Below are 21,494 nucleotides of genomic sequence, written 5' to 3' on the forward strand. Positions count from 1 at the left end.
TCCCTGGGAAGTGTGTGTAGAGGAAGAAAGGCAGCTGGGTCTGATCTGGGCCCGGGCAGGCCAAAGCTGCAGCCTCCCACACCAACTTTCATCAGCTTTCCTACGAGGTAGTTGATAGGGATTCGGACCATTTTCTGTGACAATTTTGCTACTCAGAGAAATGGGTGGTTCTCCTGATTTAAGTGAGTTAAACCATTGAAGTCAGAGGTGCCTGCAAGTTTATATGCTCATATATTGTGACATATGTAGTGTTTTCTAGATAAAAACTATTGGTTTACCCTATATAAAATTACCTAGAGGGGAGAACTTCCCTGGTGGCGCAGTGGTTAAGAATCCGCCTGCCAGTGCAGGGGACACAGGTTCGAGCCTTGATCCGGAAAGATCCCACATGCCACGGAGCAACTAAGCCCTGTGCACCACAACTACTGAGCCTGCGTTCTAGAGCCAGTGAGCCACAATTACTGAAGCCCTCGCGCCTAGAGCCCGTGCTCCGCAACAAGAGACGCCACCGCAGTGAGAAGCCCGCAACGAAGAGTGGTCACCGCTCGTCTCAACTAGAGAAAGCCCGCGTGTAGCAACGAAGAATCAACACAACCAAAAATAAAATAAATTAATTAAAAAAATTTCTCTTAAAAAAATTATCTAGAGGGAATTGCCTGGCGGTCCAGTGGTTAGGATTCTGCGCTGTCACTGCTGGGGCCTGGGTTCGATCCCTGGTTGGGGAAATAAGATCCTGCATGGCTGCGCAGTGTGACCAAATTAAAAAAAAAAAATTACCTAGGAAAGGATATTTGTTTTGATCCTAATAAACTTGGAGAAGGAATGAAAGTAGGGCCTAGTACAGGTGAAGAGGACAAGAGTGATAGAGAAAAGAAGGTAATACTGAGACTGGGTGGATACGAAGGGTTGTGTGTGGTGGGGCTGATGGTATTGATAAGTGCCAAAATGAAATGTACCTATGGGAAAAAGAAATCACTTTTATGGAGCTTGGATGAAAGCAGTGTCCCAATTAATCTGTAGAGTACAGTCGTTGTTTCAGAGTTAGTATGGCACATCTCTTAGTGCTCGAAGGTTAATTTGATCTAGTGTCAGCATTAGGGTTCTTTGACAAGCAGTTAAACTGTTTTGAATGTCACATAGTGTGGCAGGGAGATGGTCTAATGCACTTTGAATGTCAGGAAAGAAAATGTTAATTACAGGGTCATTTGTACTTCGGTTTTAAAAATCCATATAGGTCTTACTGCTTTTTCTTTCAGAGTTACTAGTACTTAGGCCTCCTTACAGAAGCAGAGCAGTACATATAAAAGGGAAAAAGAGGGGCCTGGCACTAGAGAATAAACTGTGGAGAGTCTGTATTAACTCTCACATCTGTCCAGACTTGAGGGCAGGGGACGGTTAGCCAGCTCGTAGAGGATGTAGGTGTGAAAGAAATGTGCTAAATCTGTTACTTTTAATCTCTGTAGTTGAAGCTCTAGTTAATTATCAAATGATGAATTCTTTCTACCAGGTACCTCAGGGAAGTGATAAGCTAGGGATCCAGTGCTATTTGCCTCTAAGTTTGAGCGGGGGTGGGTGGGTGGGTGGGGAATGTTGGTTTAAGGGCTCCTAGCTTTGGAATCCTCTTCCTTTCCACGACTTGGGTCTGTTGAGTTCTCAGGGCAAAGTACCAAAGTATTTCCTTTTTCTGTACAGCTATTACGTCCTTCACGTGATTGTGGATAGTTCCCTTTCTGTACAGTCAAACACAGTGTCCTAATGTCAGTGCTTTTGCCAACCTCTCAAAAGGGATAACGTGTTAATGTTTTAGAAACTATAGAGCAGTTGATGGGCATTATTGTGGCTAAGTTCCTTCTCCCTCCCATCCCCTACCCTAGCCCCAAACTGCCAAGTCCTTACTAGATGGTGCCCTCCTTTATGTTTCTTATTTTTGCTTCAGAAATCGTCACTACCTATTTAGACTAAGAGACAGAAATTAGCAGTTATAGCAATTTGGAATTTTTATTACTTACTTGGGAAGTTTCTTTTGAAATGAGGGAAGTATTTGGATGTGAAGATTGGGATTGTCCTGGAAGTGTGACGAGACGGAATGGTGCAAAGTTAATAAAGGCTGGGAAGAGTCTGATACCTTTCTAATGAGCCTGAGTTTTCAACTTTTGCTCAAAGCATTATTTTAAATATCTTGCTAAAAAAACTAAGGAAGACCCAATCTATCAGTTTACTGCAGTATAAAATCATCGCATCAGGACAAGTGTCAGCTGAAATGTCCGAGAATTAAGTCTGAAGAAATGCCTTGCTTGTTCGTTTAAATCATATTTGACCTAAGGAAAAAAGTTTTTTACTTTTCTAGGTAGTTCTTTTTGTCTTATTTTTAAAAGTTGTGCGAGATGCAAACTAGTATATATAGAATGGATAAATAACAAGGTCTTACTGTATAGCACAGGGCACTATATTCAATATCCTGTGATAAACCATAATGGAAAAGAGTATAAAAAAGAATGTGTACTCTGTGTGTGTGTGTGTGTGTATATATATAACTGAATCATTTTGCTCTACAGAAATTAACACAACAATTATAAATCAACTATAATTTTTTTAAAAAAGTGCTATATGAAGGTGTCTTACCTGGGATCTTTATTTCAATTGACAGCTCTGACTTAAAGTGCTGTTTGCTGATAAATGTATGGTTGAAGTAGCAGAGCTCACCCTAATGGGCAAAACTTATAAATTATTTGTCCTTGAGATTATACCCCTATCCCTTATTAACAGTTCTTCAGCTCTTCTGAAAACAAGTAACAAACATTTGGGCTGGTCAGTAATACATTTGTAGGTCTACATTAAACCTTCAGCTTCTCAGAATGTAAATGGAGATCTTGTTGTTAATAATAATTCTCAGTTCTCAAATATCTGGCATTGCTGGAAAAAGATACACTTTATTTTCACTCCAAACTTAACAAGTGATTGTGAATCCAAAGTTCTTGTTATTCATAACTATTTTATTAATCTAAATATAGAAGGAAATGTTCTGTTTGTTTTCAAGAGAAAAAGTAGAGGTGTAAAATGAAAGAGAATAAGGAATATAGCTTTTTTTTTTTTTTTTAGTGAGTTACTATTAGCCATGCTATGGAGAAATGAGAATTTGTAATATTGGATATTGAAGAAATTTTCATGCTTAGGTAAAAGCAAACAAATGGTCATTATGTGCAATGTTTAATCTGCTTATTTCAGAATTATAGTTACTAGGACACATTAAATCAATATTTAGAAAATGCTGAAACTCCCAAATGCAGAATCACCTCCTTTCATGGTAGAATTATAGTCTTTTGGAATAGTCAGTTTAATTCTTGGGGTTCTGGCTTTAGGAGACAATATTCTAGGATCCCTTGCAGGACAATATTTAACTTAACACTGAATACAAATTTATGCCGGAAACTTGCATAATATTGAAGGGATATTTTGGTGAGGCTATGAAATGAAGCATATTTTAAATAATTATAAAAATACTGCTAAGGTGCTGGAAGATCATCTTCTTCAAAGTATTCCTCTTGGAGCTATATATATTTCTTAAATGATGGCTTGAACTACTCTGGGAGCACCCCTTTAGGATAACATATACTTCCGTACTTGGTCTTAGACCAAAGGTCAAATAAAATGGACAAGAAGAATAAATTTATCAAGTGCCTGGTTTATAATAGGTAAGTGTTACGTAAATGGGTTTGCTTATGTTCTACATAAGAAAAGTCATTCTCATCGTTCTTTAACATGCTTTGACCCCAGTTATATAAATATTGGCCTCTGGGCTGGATGCCAGGCTATTTGGAGATACTTCCAAAAATTGCTTCCACTCATCCATTCAGTACATAATTATTAAATACACGCTGTGTGCCCAGTGCTGGTTTAGGTACTTGGGGAAATAGTAGCCAGTGAGACAAAGTCCTTGTCTTCCATGCCTTGTAACTCAATGCGGGTGGCATGTAATACAAACTAGGTGATGTGACAGAGACAGGCTTGAGGAAGCAGGGTTGTTTTTTTTTTTGGGTGGTGTTGATACTTCTGGGAGGCTCAGGAAAGGTCCCTCGGAGAAGGTGACATTTGATCTGGAGCCTGAATGACGAGAGGGAGGCAGATAATACTTGCCCCCTTTAAAGGGCCTTGATGGGCTACAGGCTCTGAAGACATTTGAAAACTGCTAGGGAGTAATTCTTATTGGAAGTGACTGCTTTGAAGTATTCAGTTGCATCTGGAAAACATGGTTTTAAGGGTGTCCTTAAGAGTCTATTTAAGTCTCATTTTTAATCATGCTGCTAATTTACTACAGTAAGTGACCCCAGATTAATTTAAGCATAGATTGAAAAATTGAGCAAGATGTTTTTATTAGCCCTAAAAGCAGTTGGTACATTCCCCCCACTCTGGGTTGCTGGGTTTCTAAAGCAGCAAGGTGTTGTTTACTTGCACAAGAATTCATATTCTCCCCGTCCATTCCCACCCCTTTCATCCACCCTGCAGAGGCCTCCAAGGCCCTCTATAACCTACCTCTCCACCTCCTCTCCTATACCCCCCCAACACACACACACACACACACACACACACACACACACACACACACACTCTCTCTCTCTCTCTCTCTCTCTCTCTCTCTCTCTCTCTCTCTCTCTCTCTCTCTCTCTCTCTCTCTGGCCACATTGGCCTCTTTGCTCTTTTCTATGCCTTAATCACCCTCCCCATTTCCTGCATTGTGCTCCCTCCTCCTTTCAGGTCCCTCCTTGTATGTCATCCCCTTATCAGTACAGTCTTCCCTAACTACCCTAACTAGAACAACCCACACCCATCCTTTCTCTTTTATGCTTACTTCCCGCTCCCTAGGCTTCTTACCCATTGAGAAAGAATATAGTTTGGTTATTTATCTCCCTTCCCTAGACTCTGAGTGCACAAGAGCAGGGGTTTCTGTCTGCTTAGAGTTGTATCTGTAAAGTCTAGAGCAGGGCCTGGCATATAGTAAGTACTCAGGATAAATGTAGAAGGAAAAACATTGCACATAAACTTGGTTAAATACCTATAAACAACGTTTAATAGAAATATAATTTTCAGCAATAATTTTTCTAGATTTTCTTTCTAGTTGTCCAGAATGTCATCTTATACTAGTACCTTATTTATTGTACTTAATGATTTAATCTTATTTATTAACTTTAACTTTTCCCTCATTTATACTCTTGTGATTTTTCTAATCTTCACTTCATCCATGGAGTTTAAATAATCTTTTATACCTTTGGCTGCAATTTTTGCCTTATCAACTGCTAGGTCATTTACTATAGTGAATCACGTACCAAGTCACTTTTCCCTCTGCGCTGTTAGTCCACCATCTCCCGTAGACAGTCTCTCCATTAATTTGAATTCTGCCAACTGCTGTCGCCATTTGGAGAGTCCCCCTTCTATGTTGTGTTATAAGGGATTAAGGTCTGCTTTTTCATTTTTAAAAATTTATTGTATGCGGAGCCCTCTTTCTAACTCATCACCTCCCATCATCTCCTACAAAAAGCATTTGCAGTCCTTATTTCTGCCCTGTATCAAAAAAGGAAAGTATAGGCTTCCCTGGTGGCGCAGTGGTTGAGAGTCCGCCTGTCGATGCAGGGGACACGGGTTCATGCCCTGGTCCGGGAGGATCCTGCATGCCGCGGAGCGGCTGGGCCCGTGAGCCATGGCCGCTGAGCCTGCACGTCCAGAGCCTGTGCTCCACAACGGGAGAGGCCACAGCAGTGAGGGGCCCGCGTACCGCAAAAAAAAAAAAAAAAAAAAAAAAGGAAAGTATGTTCTCACATGCTCATTAGTGGTTTCTGAAAAGTAGGTATCAGTTTATTTGCCATTTTGAGCACATCTAATACCAGGGTTGTGACTATTAACTGCAAGTTAAGTACCGTGAGCTTGCCTTCACTTGCTCTTTTCCAAATAAAAGGTATGGCCCGATCATAGGAAACGTTAAGCCAAGAAATCAGTGTATTGAAATAGTTTTGGAGTTCTGAATTGAGATGTTACAGAATATTGGCAGTTGAAGCTTTGGGTAAGCCCAGTACGAAGGAGGAATGGAAGAGCAATAAAGGCTTGTCTGGTGTGTCTTCACACAGTAACAATGGGGCTCTGAGTTGCTGAAGCGTGCCTGCCGGAACCTGTGTGCAGCTCTTTCAGCTTTGCAGAACAGCTGTCTGAAGAATGCATTTGTACAAAGGGGTTTGAGGATTGTTTGTAACCTTTAAGTAAGAAGTTTACCTAACTGACAATGTAAAATGTGAAACCTACACGATAGTTCAAAGAGTTGCTTTACCTGAGCATCTGTCTCCTTTTGAACAGTGCCAAGCTAAGCCATATGGTGCCATATGCTTCGAAATAACTGGTTTGCTTGGAGTTTGGAAATGAAATTAGTTATTTAACCAGTTTAAACAGTATATAAAGTTTAAAGTTCATTTACTTTCATAGGAGAAAAATAGTGTATTCATTTTATTCCAGCAATATAGTTCCTGTTTTCTTTTAAACCAGAGTCTTTCTCTCAGTGGGTTCTGGAACTTAGATTTCATTCCCTCAGTTAGGTTTTCTAACCACTGGTCCTATATTGGCCAGAGCAAGGAGATGGTATCTGATGGAATGGCTTTTGCATGCAGGCTCTAGCATATACCAGCTTCATGATCTTAGGCCAGTTAGGTGGCTGTTCTGAGCTGTTTCCTCATCCTTAGAATGTGAGGGGTTGATCAGAGTCAGCCCATGGGGTTATGAGTAAAAGCAATGCCTGTTAAGTTCAGATTACATAAAGGGCACAGCTATGTGGTACTGTCACTTATTCAGCAAAAGAGATGCTGTTCATTCAGCCAGCTTCTTAGGGTACCTGCCAAGTTCTAGATAAAGAAAATATGAAGACAAAAATGACTTGATCCTGCTTCAGAAAAGCTTACGGTTGAGTATGTCCCTTGGGTCTTGACCTAGGTTTTATTGGTATAAATGAGACTAGATCTAAGAGATTTGCTTCTCTTTTAGTGGGTGCAAAGGGGTTCACCCAGATGTGCTGCAATTTGTCATCTCGACATTGAAAGACCGGTCTATTATATATAGAATATAATATATGAAGTATAGTGTAGTAATTTAGTGATGTGCTTGGCTTCAAATATAATTATTTGTGGCACAGTAGGGGGGTTTTTAGCAACTGATCCATTTAAACATAAAACCTTTACCTGTCATCAGGTTACAAATTTCCCAACTATACAGATCCTTTTTTAAAAAAAAAAAATTGTGATGGCAATTATGATTAATTTTCTGTATTAACAAAACTTGGTTAAGGTTTTTTTGTTGTTTTTTTAAAATAAATTGCCCCATTTTTTGATGTTCAGAATAAGGGGTTTCTTTTTCTTTATTTTTTCTTTATTTTTTTGGCTGCATTGGGTCTTCATTGCTGCATGCAGCCTTTCTCTAGTTGCAGCAAGTGGGGGTTACTCTTTGTTGCAGGGCACGGGCTTCTTGTTGCAGTGCACGGGCTTCTCGTTGCAGTGGCTTCTCGTGGAGCACGGGCTCTAGGCGTGTGGGCTTCAGTAGTTGCAGCATGTGGGCTCAGTAGTTGTGGCACACGGGCCCTAGAGTGTGCGGGCTTCAGTAGTTGCGGTGCATGGGTTCAGTAGTTGTGGCTCACAGGCTTTAGAGTGCAGGCTCAGTAGTTGTGGCACATGGGCTTATGTGCTCCGCAGCATGTGGGATCTTCCCGGACCAGGGCTCGAACCCATGTCCCCTGCATTGGCAGGCAGATTCTTAACCACTGTGCCACCAGGGAAGCCCTGGGACAGCATTTTTATGGGCCCTTCTATTCCCTAAGAGCAAGTGGAGCTAAAAGTCAGAACATATACTTTCTGACTTACTGAACATATCTCATATACTTTCTCACTTGAGGGGAGTATATGTACGGAAACTGGGCATTCAATAGCTAAGCAAACAACTTACAAGGTATTTAGTAGTCCGCTGCGTGCAACAGGAAGTGTGTTTGAATTACATGATCACTGCTGTTTCAGGAAATTAAGGCAAATCAGCTTTATACAAAACAAACCCAGTTACTAAGAAATAAAGAGGTCCATTTACTGTGGTTTTGTTGTTGGTGGTTAACATGGAATATACTTTGCCAGATTTGTTTTTGCTGGTTGTATTATACCTAACATTTATTCCAAAGATATATCTTTTGCTTGTGTGTATCCCAGCCAAGGCATTTTTAGCAGTAAACCTGTTGAGTGACTCCTTCTTGTACACCATTAAGATTGCTGCCGCCAAGTTGTACATCCAAAGGCTGTGTCTTCTAGCCTTGATAAAATAGTTTAGCTTCTGCTAGATACATGTTGAGCAAGATCTACATTTACAAGTAGCTAACAGTTTTTATTTTTTAAAAGAAACTTATCACAAGATGTTTTTAGTGCATTTGTTGGTGAAAATAAGTCCTTGGCAGAATTACAACATTGCATGTAGGCGGTCTTTTTGAAAGAGCCAAGTTTTACCATTTATTTTCATTAGAAAATATAGTGATTTTTACCATGGATTCCCAAAATAATAATGCCTGCTTACTTTAGTGGGAGGTAGTGGGTTTGCAATAAAAATCGTTGGTCAGAATATTGAAGAGGTATTTTTAGAAATACTGAAGGATTGTAACTTCTTAATATAATTTGGTTTTTGGAACATCAGTAATACTCAAGCAGATTTTTTTTTTTTTTCCAATTTCACTTACATTTCCTCAAAGAGTCATGCCTGTAAATTTTGGGGGATGTCGGGGGGAGCAATTACAGATTCATTCCTTTGATTTTGGATATCTCCATGAAAAAGTAAAGGGGAGGGGGTAGGGAAGGGGCTAAGATTTGAGTAAACAAAGTACAGATTGGAAAATGTTTGCTTTTAATATTTAGGTTCATCGTAAACTTGAATGCCTAGAGAGAGGTATTAATATAACTTTGTGGACATGAACTGAGTTTTTATTTTTACCTGAATGATAGCAGGAAGGTTAAACATAGTTTTTAGACAACCGTATTATTTGTATTACTACTCTTTTCACGGATTAGTGTTCAAGCACCCAGAAGAAGATATTTGTGTGTGTGAAAAAGTTCAATATTAATAATGTCTTTGGACAAAAACGTAACATAACTGCACTGTTTGGTGACAGTTGTATTTTTATGTATTTATTTAATTCGTATATAGCACTTTTTAAGTGCCTGGCACTGTTCTAAGTACTTTACAGATATTCATCCAGTATTAACTCATTTAATGGTTAATCATTTATTCGAGTTGTTAGAGACCATAGAAGAAAATAATTTGAGGGTATTGTATATTTTCCTATTTTATTTATTTTTGTTGTTGTTGTTTCTTCTGTTTGTGTGGACCTGGGACCCTTAGTCTCAGGGCTGGCAACAAATCACTTGCAGAACTTGTAGTTCTGCTTTTAATGCTCAGAACGTGTGAAAGACTCAGTTTTGAAATGATAAGGAGTTTGGACTGAACTAGTTTCTGTGTTAAAATTGTAAAACTTAACATTTCCAAGAAAATAAAGCATTTGATGAATAAATAAAAGTTATACCTGTCCCACCCCTCTTTTGTTTCATTAAGCATATTTTTTATGTTTACATGCTAAAAGAAGTTGTTAGACGTTATTTTAAAGTCTACAATGTCTCTATCCCTGCCTGTTCTAGCATGCTCAAAGATGACCTTCAGCTCAGTGACAGTGAGGACAGTGACAGCGATCAAGTAAGTTCTGTACACCCCACAGTACCAGGAATTCATTTAAATCCATGTAACATTTCTGAGCCGCTTATCCTAACCTGTTTTTTTGTTTTTTTCCTGGTCCTTCTTCCCCTTATTGTGAATGCCTAGACCCCAGAGAAGCCTCCGTCCGCATCTGCACCTCCAAGGTACTGTGTTTGGGTTTCTCCCCATCTGTACAAAATGTTTGCTTTTTTCTACCAAATGGGGAAGTTACAGCCTTATTTAGTATTTTCATAGCTTCTTCATGGGAGAAGGAGATGGATGATCATAGTTAAAAGAAAGTACCTGTTTAATATTTTGGAAGCTTAAATCAGCCCTAGAGAGGTTGTTAACTCTATGAAAGAGAGTCCCTGCGTCCACCTAAATCTTTAGTCAGTTTTGTATGTGTAAAATTTGAGCATTTAAAATAAGCTTAAATCACTTTCATCAGTATTATGTAACCAGTATTTGAAAAGTTACACTGAAGAGCTCAGTGTTTTTATGAAAGTGACAGATTTGCTCTGTTTTCAAAAATTAAAGCTGAATTATTTCTAGTAATTGTTTTCCATAGTGCCTGTCTTCATAGTTATATGAATTTTCTAATTGTTTCAGTTGCTTTAAAAGATGACCTGCAGGGGACTTCCCTGGTGGTCCAGTGGTTAAGACTCCACGCTCCCAATGCAGGGGACCCGGGTTCGATCCCTGGTCAGGGAACTAGATCCCACATGCTGCAACTAAAATATCCCACACGCTGCAACTAAAGATCCTGCATGCCGCAACTAAGACCCGAGCAGCCAAATGAATAAATATTAAAAAAAAAAAAAAAAAAAGACCACCTGCAGTACATTTTGGTATGATGGAAAATGGCACTGTTTTCACTTTGTAAACAGCTTAGCCATATTTTAGAAAATGTAATGCTTTCGTTTTTAGAAATGGAAACTATGTGAACTACCTTTATTTACCATTTCTTCTGGTACTGAATTTAATGATTTAATATACCAATACCTGTCCTCCGTGGACAAAGAGTTAAATTACCCTGTAGTTGTTTTACTCCCTTGAGATGTGGTCATCCATTTTGAGACAAGCTCAGCACTAAAAACCTTGCTCTCATATAGCTGAGGTTATAGTTAATGTGGAGGAAGATCACACATAATTATGTGAGGTCTTAAGGATTCATAAGCTCTGCTTATTTATATCCCATTTTGTTCAGTAATTCCTGGTGGCTTGTAACGACTTAGAAAATATGACAAAGTAACCTAACTGAAAAGTGGAGGAGGGAATAAAAGGAAAAAAAAAAGGTGTGGGGGGGTGATAATTAGAGGCAGGAATAATACTGAAAGTATATCTCTTTTTGACCATCACTTGGTTTAAGCTCTTCAGCTACCACAAATTTGACATGGGAAAGTTCTGTTTTTGTATAGTGTTTGTTTTAAAATTGTCTCAACTAGTCACTTTATTATCTAATAAATTTTTGTTATTCTAATATAGTTACTTAATAAATTTATTATCTTGAAAATGTTTTGGGTAGATTTGGAGGCTTTCATGATTATAGTTACTGATTTACTGCTGTGGCTAATTCCATCTAGGGCAAGGTTTTAAGATACGCTTTGAAATTCTCTATGTGTCCAGCAGTGTGATCACTTGTGTGTTTTCTCACAAGCCTAGAGTTATTGCCCTATCCTGAAAACTTGAAGTAGTTATTCTCTACTTCAGCTGATATTTGGGCGTGATCCTAAGCCACTCATAAAGAACGGCCCATTTTATCATTCTGCCCAAGAAGTGTGAGTGGATTGCCTGTGGGGTCACTTTCCAAAGGAACCCCATTTGTGTTCAGCAGTCCCTGACTTCTCTACAGTTGGTTCTCATATGGAGAATAGAGGAAGACTTTAATGGATTGGCTGTTCTTTTATAAATTAACTCCTTTGGGTTTTATATTGCAGGTGTCAGCAAAGTTAAAGGGTCAGAAAGTCAAGGTTTTAGGCTTTGTGGGCCCTAAAGTCTGTGTTGCAGCTATTCAACTCTGCTTTTGTAGTATAGAAGCAGACACAGACCTTGCATAAAATACTGGGTGTGAATGTGTTCCAACAAAACTTTATTTGGAAAAGCAGGCAGCCAGCTCAGGCTATGGTTTGTCCACGCCTGATTACATAGTTCGCAGTGTTCTTCAGAAAAATTCCCCAGGCTTCTTTTATGCAGTTACCTGGTGAGCTGTTGCAAGGCTTTTTCACTGAGTTTTGAGCCACCATGGGCCTTGCTTGCGCTCAACTGGCTGCCATGGTCATTTAGTACTGCTAGGTAATCTTTGAGGCCCCTTCTTTCGAGTAGCAGAAAAATGGGCAAAGAAGGAAGGGAGTCGGGAGGGAAGGAATCCACCTCGCGTGGGTCTTTGACTCTCTCGCTTGCTCCGCAGCGCTCCGCAGGCGCTGCCGGCAGCCGCGGCCTCAGCACATTCCAGCAGCGCTGAGTCGGAGAGCACCAGCGACTCTGACAGCTCCTCGGACTCGGAGAGCGAGAGCAGCTCCAGTGACAGCGAGGAGAATGAGCCTCGAGAAGCCCCGGCTCCCGAGGTACTGGTCTGCTCCGGGCGCGCCGTCGACCCCCGGTGGCCCCGGCTGCCTGAGGGGCTCCGTCCTGGGGGCGGCGCTTTCCGGCCGCCATGCACGCTGCTGGCTATTCGTGTTTACTTGTTTCTTGGCGTTGGGCTGTGGAAGTTTGGGAGAGATGTCTTCTCTCCTGTTGAAAATGATAGGTTCTTCCCTGTTGCTGCCAGAGCTGTTTTGAAGAGCAACGCACTGAGAATATGTACACCCCATTTTCTTTTCCCTTCTTTCGAGAAAAAAAAAAACCAAAAATCGTTTTCAGTAGGCTGCCATTTTAATATTAATGAGAAAGCTTTTTGAAATTTTAGGAATGCATGAATTAAATCAAAAGGAGACAGCCTGCTTTAGCAAAGGGCAGGAACGTGAACTAGAAATAAGCCGTTAGAGGTTCTATTTTTGAATCACTAAAAGCCATGCATTAAATTGATGGCGATGTAATTTCGCCAGGGCCGTGTTTCCTGATTCCACTGTCCCACGTAAAATAGGAATAGTGCTTGCCTGTCACCCATCCTTGGGAGATATTGTAAAGATAAACAGATGAGACTGAAAATGTCAAGCACTAAATGTATCTGGAGAACTTATGCTATTTACTGGATTGTTGAACAAAAGTAATGTAGTAACAACTAACAAGGTTGCCAAATGTCTTCAAAACTTAGAGTAGCAGGGTAAAATGTTTGCTGGGGAAGACATTTTTAGTGAACTAGACCAGCTTATATAGAGAAAACTATTCTCTGTGTTTAGCTAGGAATCCCAGGAAATGAGATTTTCTGATTAAGAAAGCGTTAAAGTTTTCAGTATTTGTCTCTGCTGTTTAGAAAGCAAGGCCACTGCACGAGAGCATTAACCAAATCCATCTGGAGATGATGTAGTGAGACTGAGGAACCATGTCCGAGGGCAAGGGAGGATGAGGAAAATACCTGAGTATCATTTTGTTGTTGTTAGATATGAGTTTATGTCTGGCACAGAGTAAGTGCTCAGTAATTATTTTTGGAGTGAATAAACATAGATCAGCATTAGCTGCACTTGAAGTGCCTTTCAGATTTTAGAAGCTACTCTGTGTATTTCTGGGGGCTCTCTGTTTTCTCCTGAGATACTAATTGCTGTTGAAGTAATTTCTCTATGCCCCAGGGAAAAGGGTACTGAATATGCTCTACAGAGAAATTGTGTGCTTGTTCATGTTACTGTTCATAAGATCTTTGCTTTATGTCTCACCCTTATTCACTAAGAAAAATCTGCATGCTTGTTTGGTTACTGATATAAGCAAGAGAATCCAATTAAATCAAAATTCAATTCAAGTAAAATGGAAATGGCACAGACTTGGCTGAATAATTAAAACTTGAAAGAAAAATTTAACCTGGTGTTTGTTTTAATGAAACAGTTATATCTTGTTGCTCACGAGGTTATTGAATAGAATAGATGTAGAGACTCTTAGATGAAAAATGATGTTCCCATCGTACTTTACTTTTTAAAATCACTTTCCTAAATAGGCTCATATTTGTATATTTGTGTTAATGTGCAAATCTAGACTTGAGTATGGTTTTGTTGGTTATGTACCAAGGCTTGACTTCCTCAGGCATATTTTTGTCTTTGTCTAGATTTTAAACCTTTAATTTTTCCCGAAGTTATTTAACAACCTTTCTTTCCTTTTAAAATAAATACCTGCTTTATTGTAAATCTGTGTTAGTTGAGCGTTACGTGAATTCCATAATAGGTCATAGTTACTAGCTTTAACTTTCTCACCCTTTTCTTTATTCTATTTTTAATGCTGAGGAATTTGCTCCTTAAGTCTCCATTTTAAATTCATTTGACGAAGTTGTCCAGTGACCTTATGAGACCTGAAATGTTATATGTGTGCCAATGGGCTGGAGGTAAACTTGGGGAAAAACCACTTTCAGTCTCTTCTTTATAGTGAGTCAGCATGTAAATCTCAGCTTTTCAGAATATATGGGACGTATCGCCCTTTTACAGCTTAAGTAAAGTTCAGGGAAAAATGATTCTATTCTGTTATTCAGGGATCTGCTTAATTTTCTAATCTATTCATTGTCTAATTCTTTGGTAGTAAACAACTGTGGTCGATTATTTACTAAGATCTTGGCACTTTCTTCATAAATTACATAATGTAACTATCAACCCTAGAAGGTTGGGAGCTTTCTTTTCACCTGTAAGGAAGTAGCAGCACTAAGATTGAAACCCATAGCCGTTTAGCTCAGAAGCCATTTTTTTTCCTACTACATCATGCTACTTCTCTCTTTCTTTTTTTTCTTTTCTCAAGTTTTGGAGTTGTACTCCCTCACAACAACTATGATGTTTTACAAAAACACCAAAAGACATATGTTGTGCATAGCTGAAAACTTTTTTTTCAAAACCATTCTAGAATACACGAACTTTTGCCAATTCGAGAAGCTAGGAGAAGTAAAGAGACATACAGTCAAACATTTATTAAGATGCTCATATATTTTTGCACCTCCTCTGTGCAGTGTCTGGGTTGATCCAGCACTGGGAGGCTGGGGGTGGGGCATGGGGAAAGGCTGAGGAAGAAATGAAAGTCCAAACCTTGATCCTCTCCAGCACTTACACTCTTAAAATTCATCTTAAAATCTGTTTTTTATCAATCTCTTATGTAAAACTTTCCCCCATCCCAGCACCTAAATAATACCTAACGTTAAAGGAATTCTATCCATTTTACATCTTTGTAGTAGGTATACAAAAAGGATCACCCCTACCCTTTCCTCTCGTCTGGGCACACCAACTCAGTTTTACCCTGCAATTGGGCCATAGGCCTCCCTTCTGGACATTTTCAGTACCGCAGTAGAAGAAAATATGTTTTATTTCTGTAACCAGGACATTCCTTTAGGGACTACTAAATGTATCTTAAACTGCCCTGTTTTGGGGTGTGGGGGGGAGAAGCGGATGTTATTTATACCAGGAATGACCTTCCCTTTTGGTTAATGTGTAGGTACTCTTCTATAGAGCAAGAGTGTCACTGATTGCAGTGCAGTTGTCAGCGTAGCCCTGGTGAAAGATCTCTATACCTTTCCCGAGAAAGGGTTTGAAGGATTTGGTTCCTGAGGTGATTGATAAGTGATACATCCTTTTTTTTTTTTTTTTAATTTTTATTGGGGTATAATTGCTTTCCAGTCTTGTGTTAGTTTCTACTGTACAGCAAAGTGAATCAGCCATATGTATACATATATCCCCTTTTTTTGGATTTCCTTCCCATTTAGGTCACCACAGAGCATTGAGTAGAGTTTCCTGTGCTATATATATAGTAGGTTCTCATTAGTTATCTATTTTATACATAGTATCAAGTGTTTATATGTCAATCCCAATCTCCCAGTCTCCCAGTATATAAATGATATATCTTAATGCCTTGTTCCCAATCATTTAACCATTAGAACTACCACGCCCTCAAGTCTTTCAAGAAATAATGTCTGACAAGTAGGTAGGTATGGTGTGCTAATCTTTTCTCTACCCTAAACAACCATCCTGTTTTGTTAGAATATTGAATGCAGTTTTAGATTATGTGGGACTTTGTCAGAGTAGTTTCCTTCTTCCCTCTCTCCCTCCTCTGAAATTCAAATGAGAGCATGGGGATAGAGTTGCTATAAGTGGAGGGAGCTACAAAGAAGGTATGTTGTCTTAAGCAGGGAAAAAACAAAAAAAACCAAAAACCCCACAATTCTGTAGCCCTCTTTCTGGCCAAAGTATGATGCTACCTAGTTCCTTAGAGTTCCTCTTAGTTCTATTTTGTTACAGTTACACAAAGCCCAGTCTAGCTACCTGATCGTTTTATTACCCAACCTTTTCCTGGCCCCAAAGCCTTTACGTTATATCCACATATCTTAAACGTATTACGTTTGTGTGTTTTTATAGAATTGTTTGGGATATTCCACTTGGGAAAATTGTTAGCAGTCTTCCCTATATCATCCACTTACTGGAGCGAGCTCCTTACTCAATAATCTAATCAGTTAATCCCATGTGAGATATCTTTGATTAACTTGCTGTTGTGCTGTGGAAATGATTTAGTCATTTATACAAACCACCTGTCAGAAAGGATCTTAAAAGCATGAAGCATGCCAGTGACATACTGTCCTTTTTTTAAAAAAAAGTAATCATTACTTACTTTATTAAGGCATGAATATTTTCCCAAATAGCATAAAATTTATAGGTACAGTAATACACCCATGAAAAAGCCCAAATAAATATCTCATGTACACCACTGTGTGCAAGACATAATAGTAGAGTTTGGAGATAAAGATGTCCTCATCATTGTTTTAATAAGGTCTGATATCCCATTTGGAGAGAGAGAGAGTGCAATGCATCAATAGTCAGTTAGCAACAAAGATTTTAACAAGATATCTCCTGTTAAGATAACAGGAGAAGTCAGGGACTTCTGTTTATTTGCCAAGCGAGTTTCACAGATAATCAGTATAATCTCACTGCCCTTAATTGTGTGCTCTGGAGCCTCCCTGTGTTTCTTAGAAAAATAGGTGCTATTTCAGAGACTGCCTGTAACAGGAGACTTCATGTTTGATTTTTAAAGAATTCAAGTGGGACTAATGGCTGGCAAATGTGACCTCACTTGGTTCTTTTTACCCAGTTGTAAAATTTGAAAATCAGAAGACAGTGTATCTATGATAAACTGAAAGCTGTGTCATGTATTAATATTTTTAAGTGAATAAGAGAAATGAAATCGTCTTGAAGAAAGTCATTTTCAGTTGACAAGTACATCAAAAAAAGGGATAAAGCGTGAAACCCATCCATAATCACTAAGACTGATTCATTGACCTTCTTCTGAAAATCCTTGATGAAAAGATTCTTTTTAGTCTTCATTTTTCCCTATCATTTTCTGACAGAATAGTTCACAAGCCAAAATGTGAAAATTCTGTTTAAATTATATGGTAATTACCAGTGGAACAAAATATTTATTACACAGATTTCTCCGCAGTTGCCAATGGTCTACATTGGTCAGTATGTAATGGTCTATTATTAGTGTCAGCCACAGCAAAATTCCTGTAGCATGAAAAAATTGGAAGATTGTTTTAAGAGTTAATTGTTATAGAATTTGACCTATAATTAGAGGGGGGTCAAAAGAACCTGAATTCTTAGGTTTGGAGTGATTGCATCTCCCGGCCAGTCCTGTAGGATTGGGTGACTAACCCAGAAGAGTATCATTATTGGTCAGTTAACCCTATCTTCTTTTTCCTTGTTTGCAGCCCGAACCTCCGACAACAAACAAATGGCAGCTGGACAACTGGCTGACCAAAGTCAGCCAGCCTGCGCCGCCCGCCGAGGCCCCGGGCAGCGCCGTGCCCCCGGCCCGGCACCCGGACAGTAAAGGCAAGGGTGGCGACGGCGCCACCGGAGGTCACGAGCGCTCGGAGTCCAAAGAGCCTCCCCCCAAAAGCTCCAGCAAAGCCCCCCGGGTGCCTTCTGAAGGCCCCCATGCGGGCAAGAGGAGCTGTCAAAAGTCCCCTGCCCAACAGGAGCCCCCACAGAGGCAAACCGTGGGATCCAAACAACCCAAGAAGCCCGTCAAGGCCTCCGCCCCGGGGCATGCGGATGCGCATGCAGATGCGCGCGCCAGTCTGCTGGTGGAGAGCGAGCCCGGACTTCCTCCCCAAGCCTCCAAAGACCAGCCTTCCAAAGACAAGCCCAAGGTGAAGACGAAAGGGCGGCCCCGTGCCGCAGAGAGCCGTGAGCCCAAGCCAGTGGCGCCCACCCCCAGCGAACGGAAGAAGCACAGGAGTGGCCCCCCGGCCCCCCCGAAGGCACCTCCGAAGGACGCGGCGGAGGACAGGAGCCCCGAGCACTTTGCCCTCGTCCCCCTGACCCAGAGCCAGGGCCCTGCCCGCAGTGGCGGCGCCAGGACTAGTGGCTGCCGACTGGCAGTGGTTGTCCAGGAGGACCGCCGCAAGGACAAACCCCTGGTGCCTTTGAGAGACACCAAGCTGCTCTCCCCGCTCAGGGACACTCCGCTCCCGCAAAGCTTGATGGTGAAGATTACCCTGGACCTCCTCTCTCGGATACCCCAGCTTCCTGGGAAGGGCAGCCGCCCCAAGAAACCGGAAGACAAACAGCCCTTGGCAGCGAAGAAGGCAGATTCTGAGAAGAGAAGCTCAGAAAACTCAAGCAAGTTGGCCAAAAAGAGAAAGGTGAGTGGGGGGCTGACCTTCCCGTACGGTGTGGAACATACCTGCTGCGGGCTTGGGGCTGTCTTTGGCCCTTGATTTTAACCCTGAATCGTCTTAGAAGAGGCTGGCAATCTTTGGATTCCATGTTGCCTTTGCGACTATACCAGAGTTAGTCTTTCACTGCAGATAAGTGTTGATAAATGCCAGATTGCTTTAAGTCTTGCTAGTTTGAAAAAAAGATGAGGCAGTCATTGAAAAGGATATCTTGCTTTAGAATAATATAGCATTAAGGGTATGTTTTTATCTATTGTGATAATATTGGTATTTATCACCTGGCTCATTAGGTTTTGCCCTAGAAATTAAAACCTTACATGAACTGAAATGTGAATTCTGAATTACTGATAGGAGTGCTATATACTAAATTTTACTCCTGTAGTTTGATCATTTTGCTACTGATATTATATCCATGTTTTAACTCATGGCCACCTAACACCTCATTAATTTGAAACCACCAGATTTAGAATTTGTGACTCCTGTTAATGACTTTTACTAATGAGCAGAGCATTATGAAAGAAAGGTTTAGAGCTATTATAGAGATGGTTAGGGCATCCTTTTGGGTGATATAGGCTGTTATGGTACATTGTGAAGTATTAAAATCTGTCATTTATTATGGTATTTGGAAGCTTCACTTAAGGAATGAACATAGTAAAATAATAATAATAATAATAATCCCTGCATTATTTAAGACCCTTGTTACTTGGACATATACACTATTTTGAACAGTCTCCTTTCGATCTTTATTCTGAATTATTGAGCTCTTGATATATATTTTTTTGCTGCTTCTTGATGGTGAAAGATTAGTGAATTTTCCCCCCAGTGGCATTCCCAAGCCAACCTACCCAGGATTCAGAGTGAAAGGCACAAGAAGGGCCAACTCTTGCCTGCTGAGAAGGAATATAAACAGTCTTATAAATACATAAAAAACTCTTACTCAGTTGTGGAAGTTGAGCTAAGAATAACAAGGACAAAAAGATCATGAAGACTGCTGTCGTGTCTGATTTGACTGATTACTCCACTAGGTTAAAAATATAATGTGACTCTACCAAATAGTAAAGGGCGACAGTTTCTGGAGCGCCTTGTCGAATGAGACGTGAGGGTGTGTATTGCCACCATAATTGCAGCGGGCAAGTCCAGTGGGGTGGGATCAAGTGCCAATTGGCAGTGCTGTTTCAGCTAGAAGAGTGTGTATTCTGGTTCCTGATAACTTTTAGTTTAGTTTTTTTGTTTGTTTGTTTGCGGTACGCGGGCTTCTCACTGTGTGGCCTCTCCCATTGCGGAGCACAGGCTCTGGACGCGCAGGCTCAGCAACCATGGCTCATGGGCACAGCCGCTCCGCAGCATGTGGGATCTTCCCGGACCGGGGCATGAACCCGTGTTCCCTGCATTGGCAGGTGGACTCTCAACCACTGCGCCACCAGGGAAGCCCAGTTTTTTTTTTTTTTTTTTTTTTTTTAATTTATTTATTTATTTATTTTTGGCTGCATTGGGTCTTCATTGCTGCGCGTGGGTTTTCTCTAGTTGCACCGAGCAGGGTCTACTCTTCGTTGCGGTGCACTGGCTTCTCATTGCGGTGGTTTCTCTTGTTGTGGAGCATGGGCTCTAAGTGTGCAGGCTTCAGTAGTTGTGGCGCATGGGCTTAGTTGCTCCGCGGCAAGTGGGATCTTCCCGGACCAGGGATTGAACCCGTGTCTCCTGCATTGGCAGGCGGATTCTTAACCACTGCACCACTAGGGAAGTCCTTGATAACTTTTAAAACAATGTGTGCCTGTAAGAGGTGTAAAACTTTATGGAGAAAATTGTGATGGGCCAGGCTAGGAAAAGGTGCCTGCATCTAATATACCCGAGAAATCTTCAAAAATATACTTTTTTTTCATGATGTGTGTTTTATTTTATTTTATTTTGTACATATGTGTATATCACATCATCTTTTTAAAATTAATTTTTATTGGAGTTTAGTTGCTTTACAGTGTTGTGTTAATTTCTACTGTACAGCAAAGGGAATCAGCTCTATGTATACAAATATCCTCTCTTTTTTGGATTTCCTTCCCATTTAGGTCACCACAGAGCACTGAGTAGAGTTCCCTGAGCTATACAGTAGGTTCTCATTAGTTACCTATTTTATACGTAGAATCAGTAGCAAAAATACACTCTTTTACCTCCTCCTGGGAAATCTTTTGTCACCTGTCCCCCAGCTACCCTAATACTATCTAGTCTCCACTGCTGACCTTCTGCATCAGCTGGAGTGGGGAGAGGGGAGAAGTATTAGCTTCTAAAACACTTACTAACTGGGGGTAAATGTTGGAAATTGGAGGCTCCCCAGACAGTTGTCAGACCAGTCCATCCTCCAATGCAAATCTAGAAGCTCTGCTTGCAACTCCAGAAAGGGAAATTCAGCTGTCCCTGTTGAGTATATGAACTGTGCCCTCTGAAAGCCATTTTTCCAGCCCTTGGCTGAGCTCTCCTAGGGCAGCTTATTTATCTTTCTGTTCAAAGGATGGAGAAATAATGACTGCCTCATCTTAGGCAAGTCCATGCTTGCCTTAAAGCTCTGGCAGGCAGCTGAGAGATCTGGCTCTGGGAACAGCCTGCCTCCCTGCTGTGGGACTGACAGGATCAGGGGCTGAACCAGTGGTTCCAAACCCTGGCTGCACATTCCGGTCCCCTGGGGAACCCTCAGTACTGGTGGCAGGATGTGTGCCACCCCCCAGCCCCACACTCCCATTGTTATTTTCTAACTCCTCGGTTGATCCTAATGCCTAAGGCTCTGGAGCAGAACCTTATTACCAGGCCAGGATTGTATAAAGCTAGTGTTTTGGACCAAGAAATCTCTTCAGTGTGGTGCATTTAGACATCATGGATCTAGACAACCAGGAATTCCTGGCCTGAAGTATGTCACTGGTTAGAAACATTACTTAGGAGCTTTCAGATAAATATAAACATCAGCCAACAGTATAGCTCT

The 21,494-nt window shown here is 40.7% G+C and overlaps 1 protein-coding gene across 10 annotated transcripts in view; it reads left to right on the forward strand.

Annotated features, from left to right (window-relative positions):
* The window catches only part of AFF1 (ALF transcription elongation factor 1), a 204,989-nt gene that overhangs the window by 160,284 nt on the left and 23,211 nt on the right, over positions 1-21,494 (forward strand). For all 10 annotated transcript variants that reach the window (XM_067736543.1, XM_067736549.1, XM_067736545.1 and 7 more), the window contains 4 exons: positions 9,690-9,744; positions 9,871-9,908; positions 12,152-12,308; positions 17,558-18,496. In XM_067736543.1, the coding sequence (XP_067592644.1) occupies positions 9,690-9,744; positions 9,871-9,908; positions 12,152-12,308; positions 17,558-18,496 (1,189 nt within the window). The remainder of the gene's footprint in view (positions 1-9,689; positions 9,745-9,870; positions 9,909-12,151; positions 12,309-17,557; positions 18,497-21,494) is intronic.

This window comes from Pseudorca crassidens, chromosome 4 (genome assembly GCF_039906515.1).
Source record: "Pseudorca crassidens isolate mPseCra1 chromosome 4, mPseCra1.hap1, whole genome shotgun sequence".
Taxonomy (NCBI): domain Eukaryota; kingdom Metazoa; phylum Chordata; class Mammalia; order Artiodactyla; family Delphinidae; genus Pseudorca; species Pseudorca crassidens.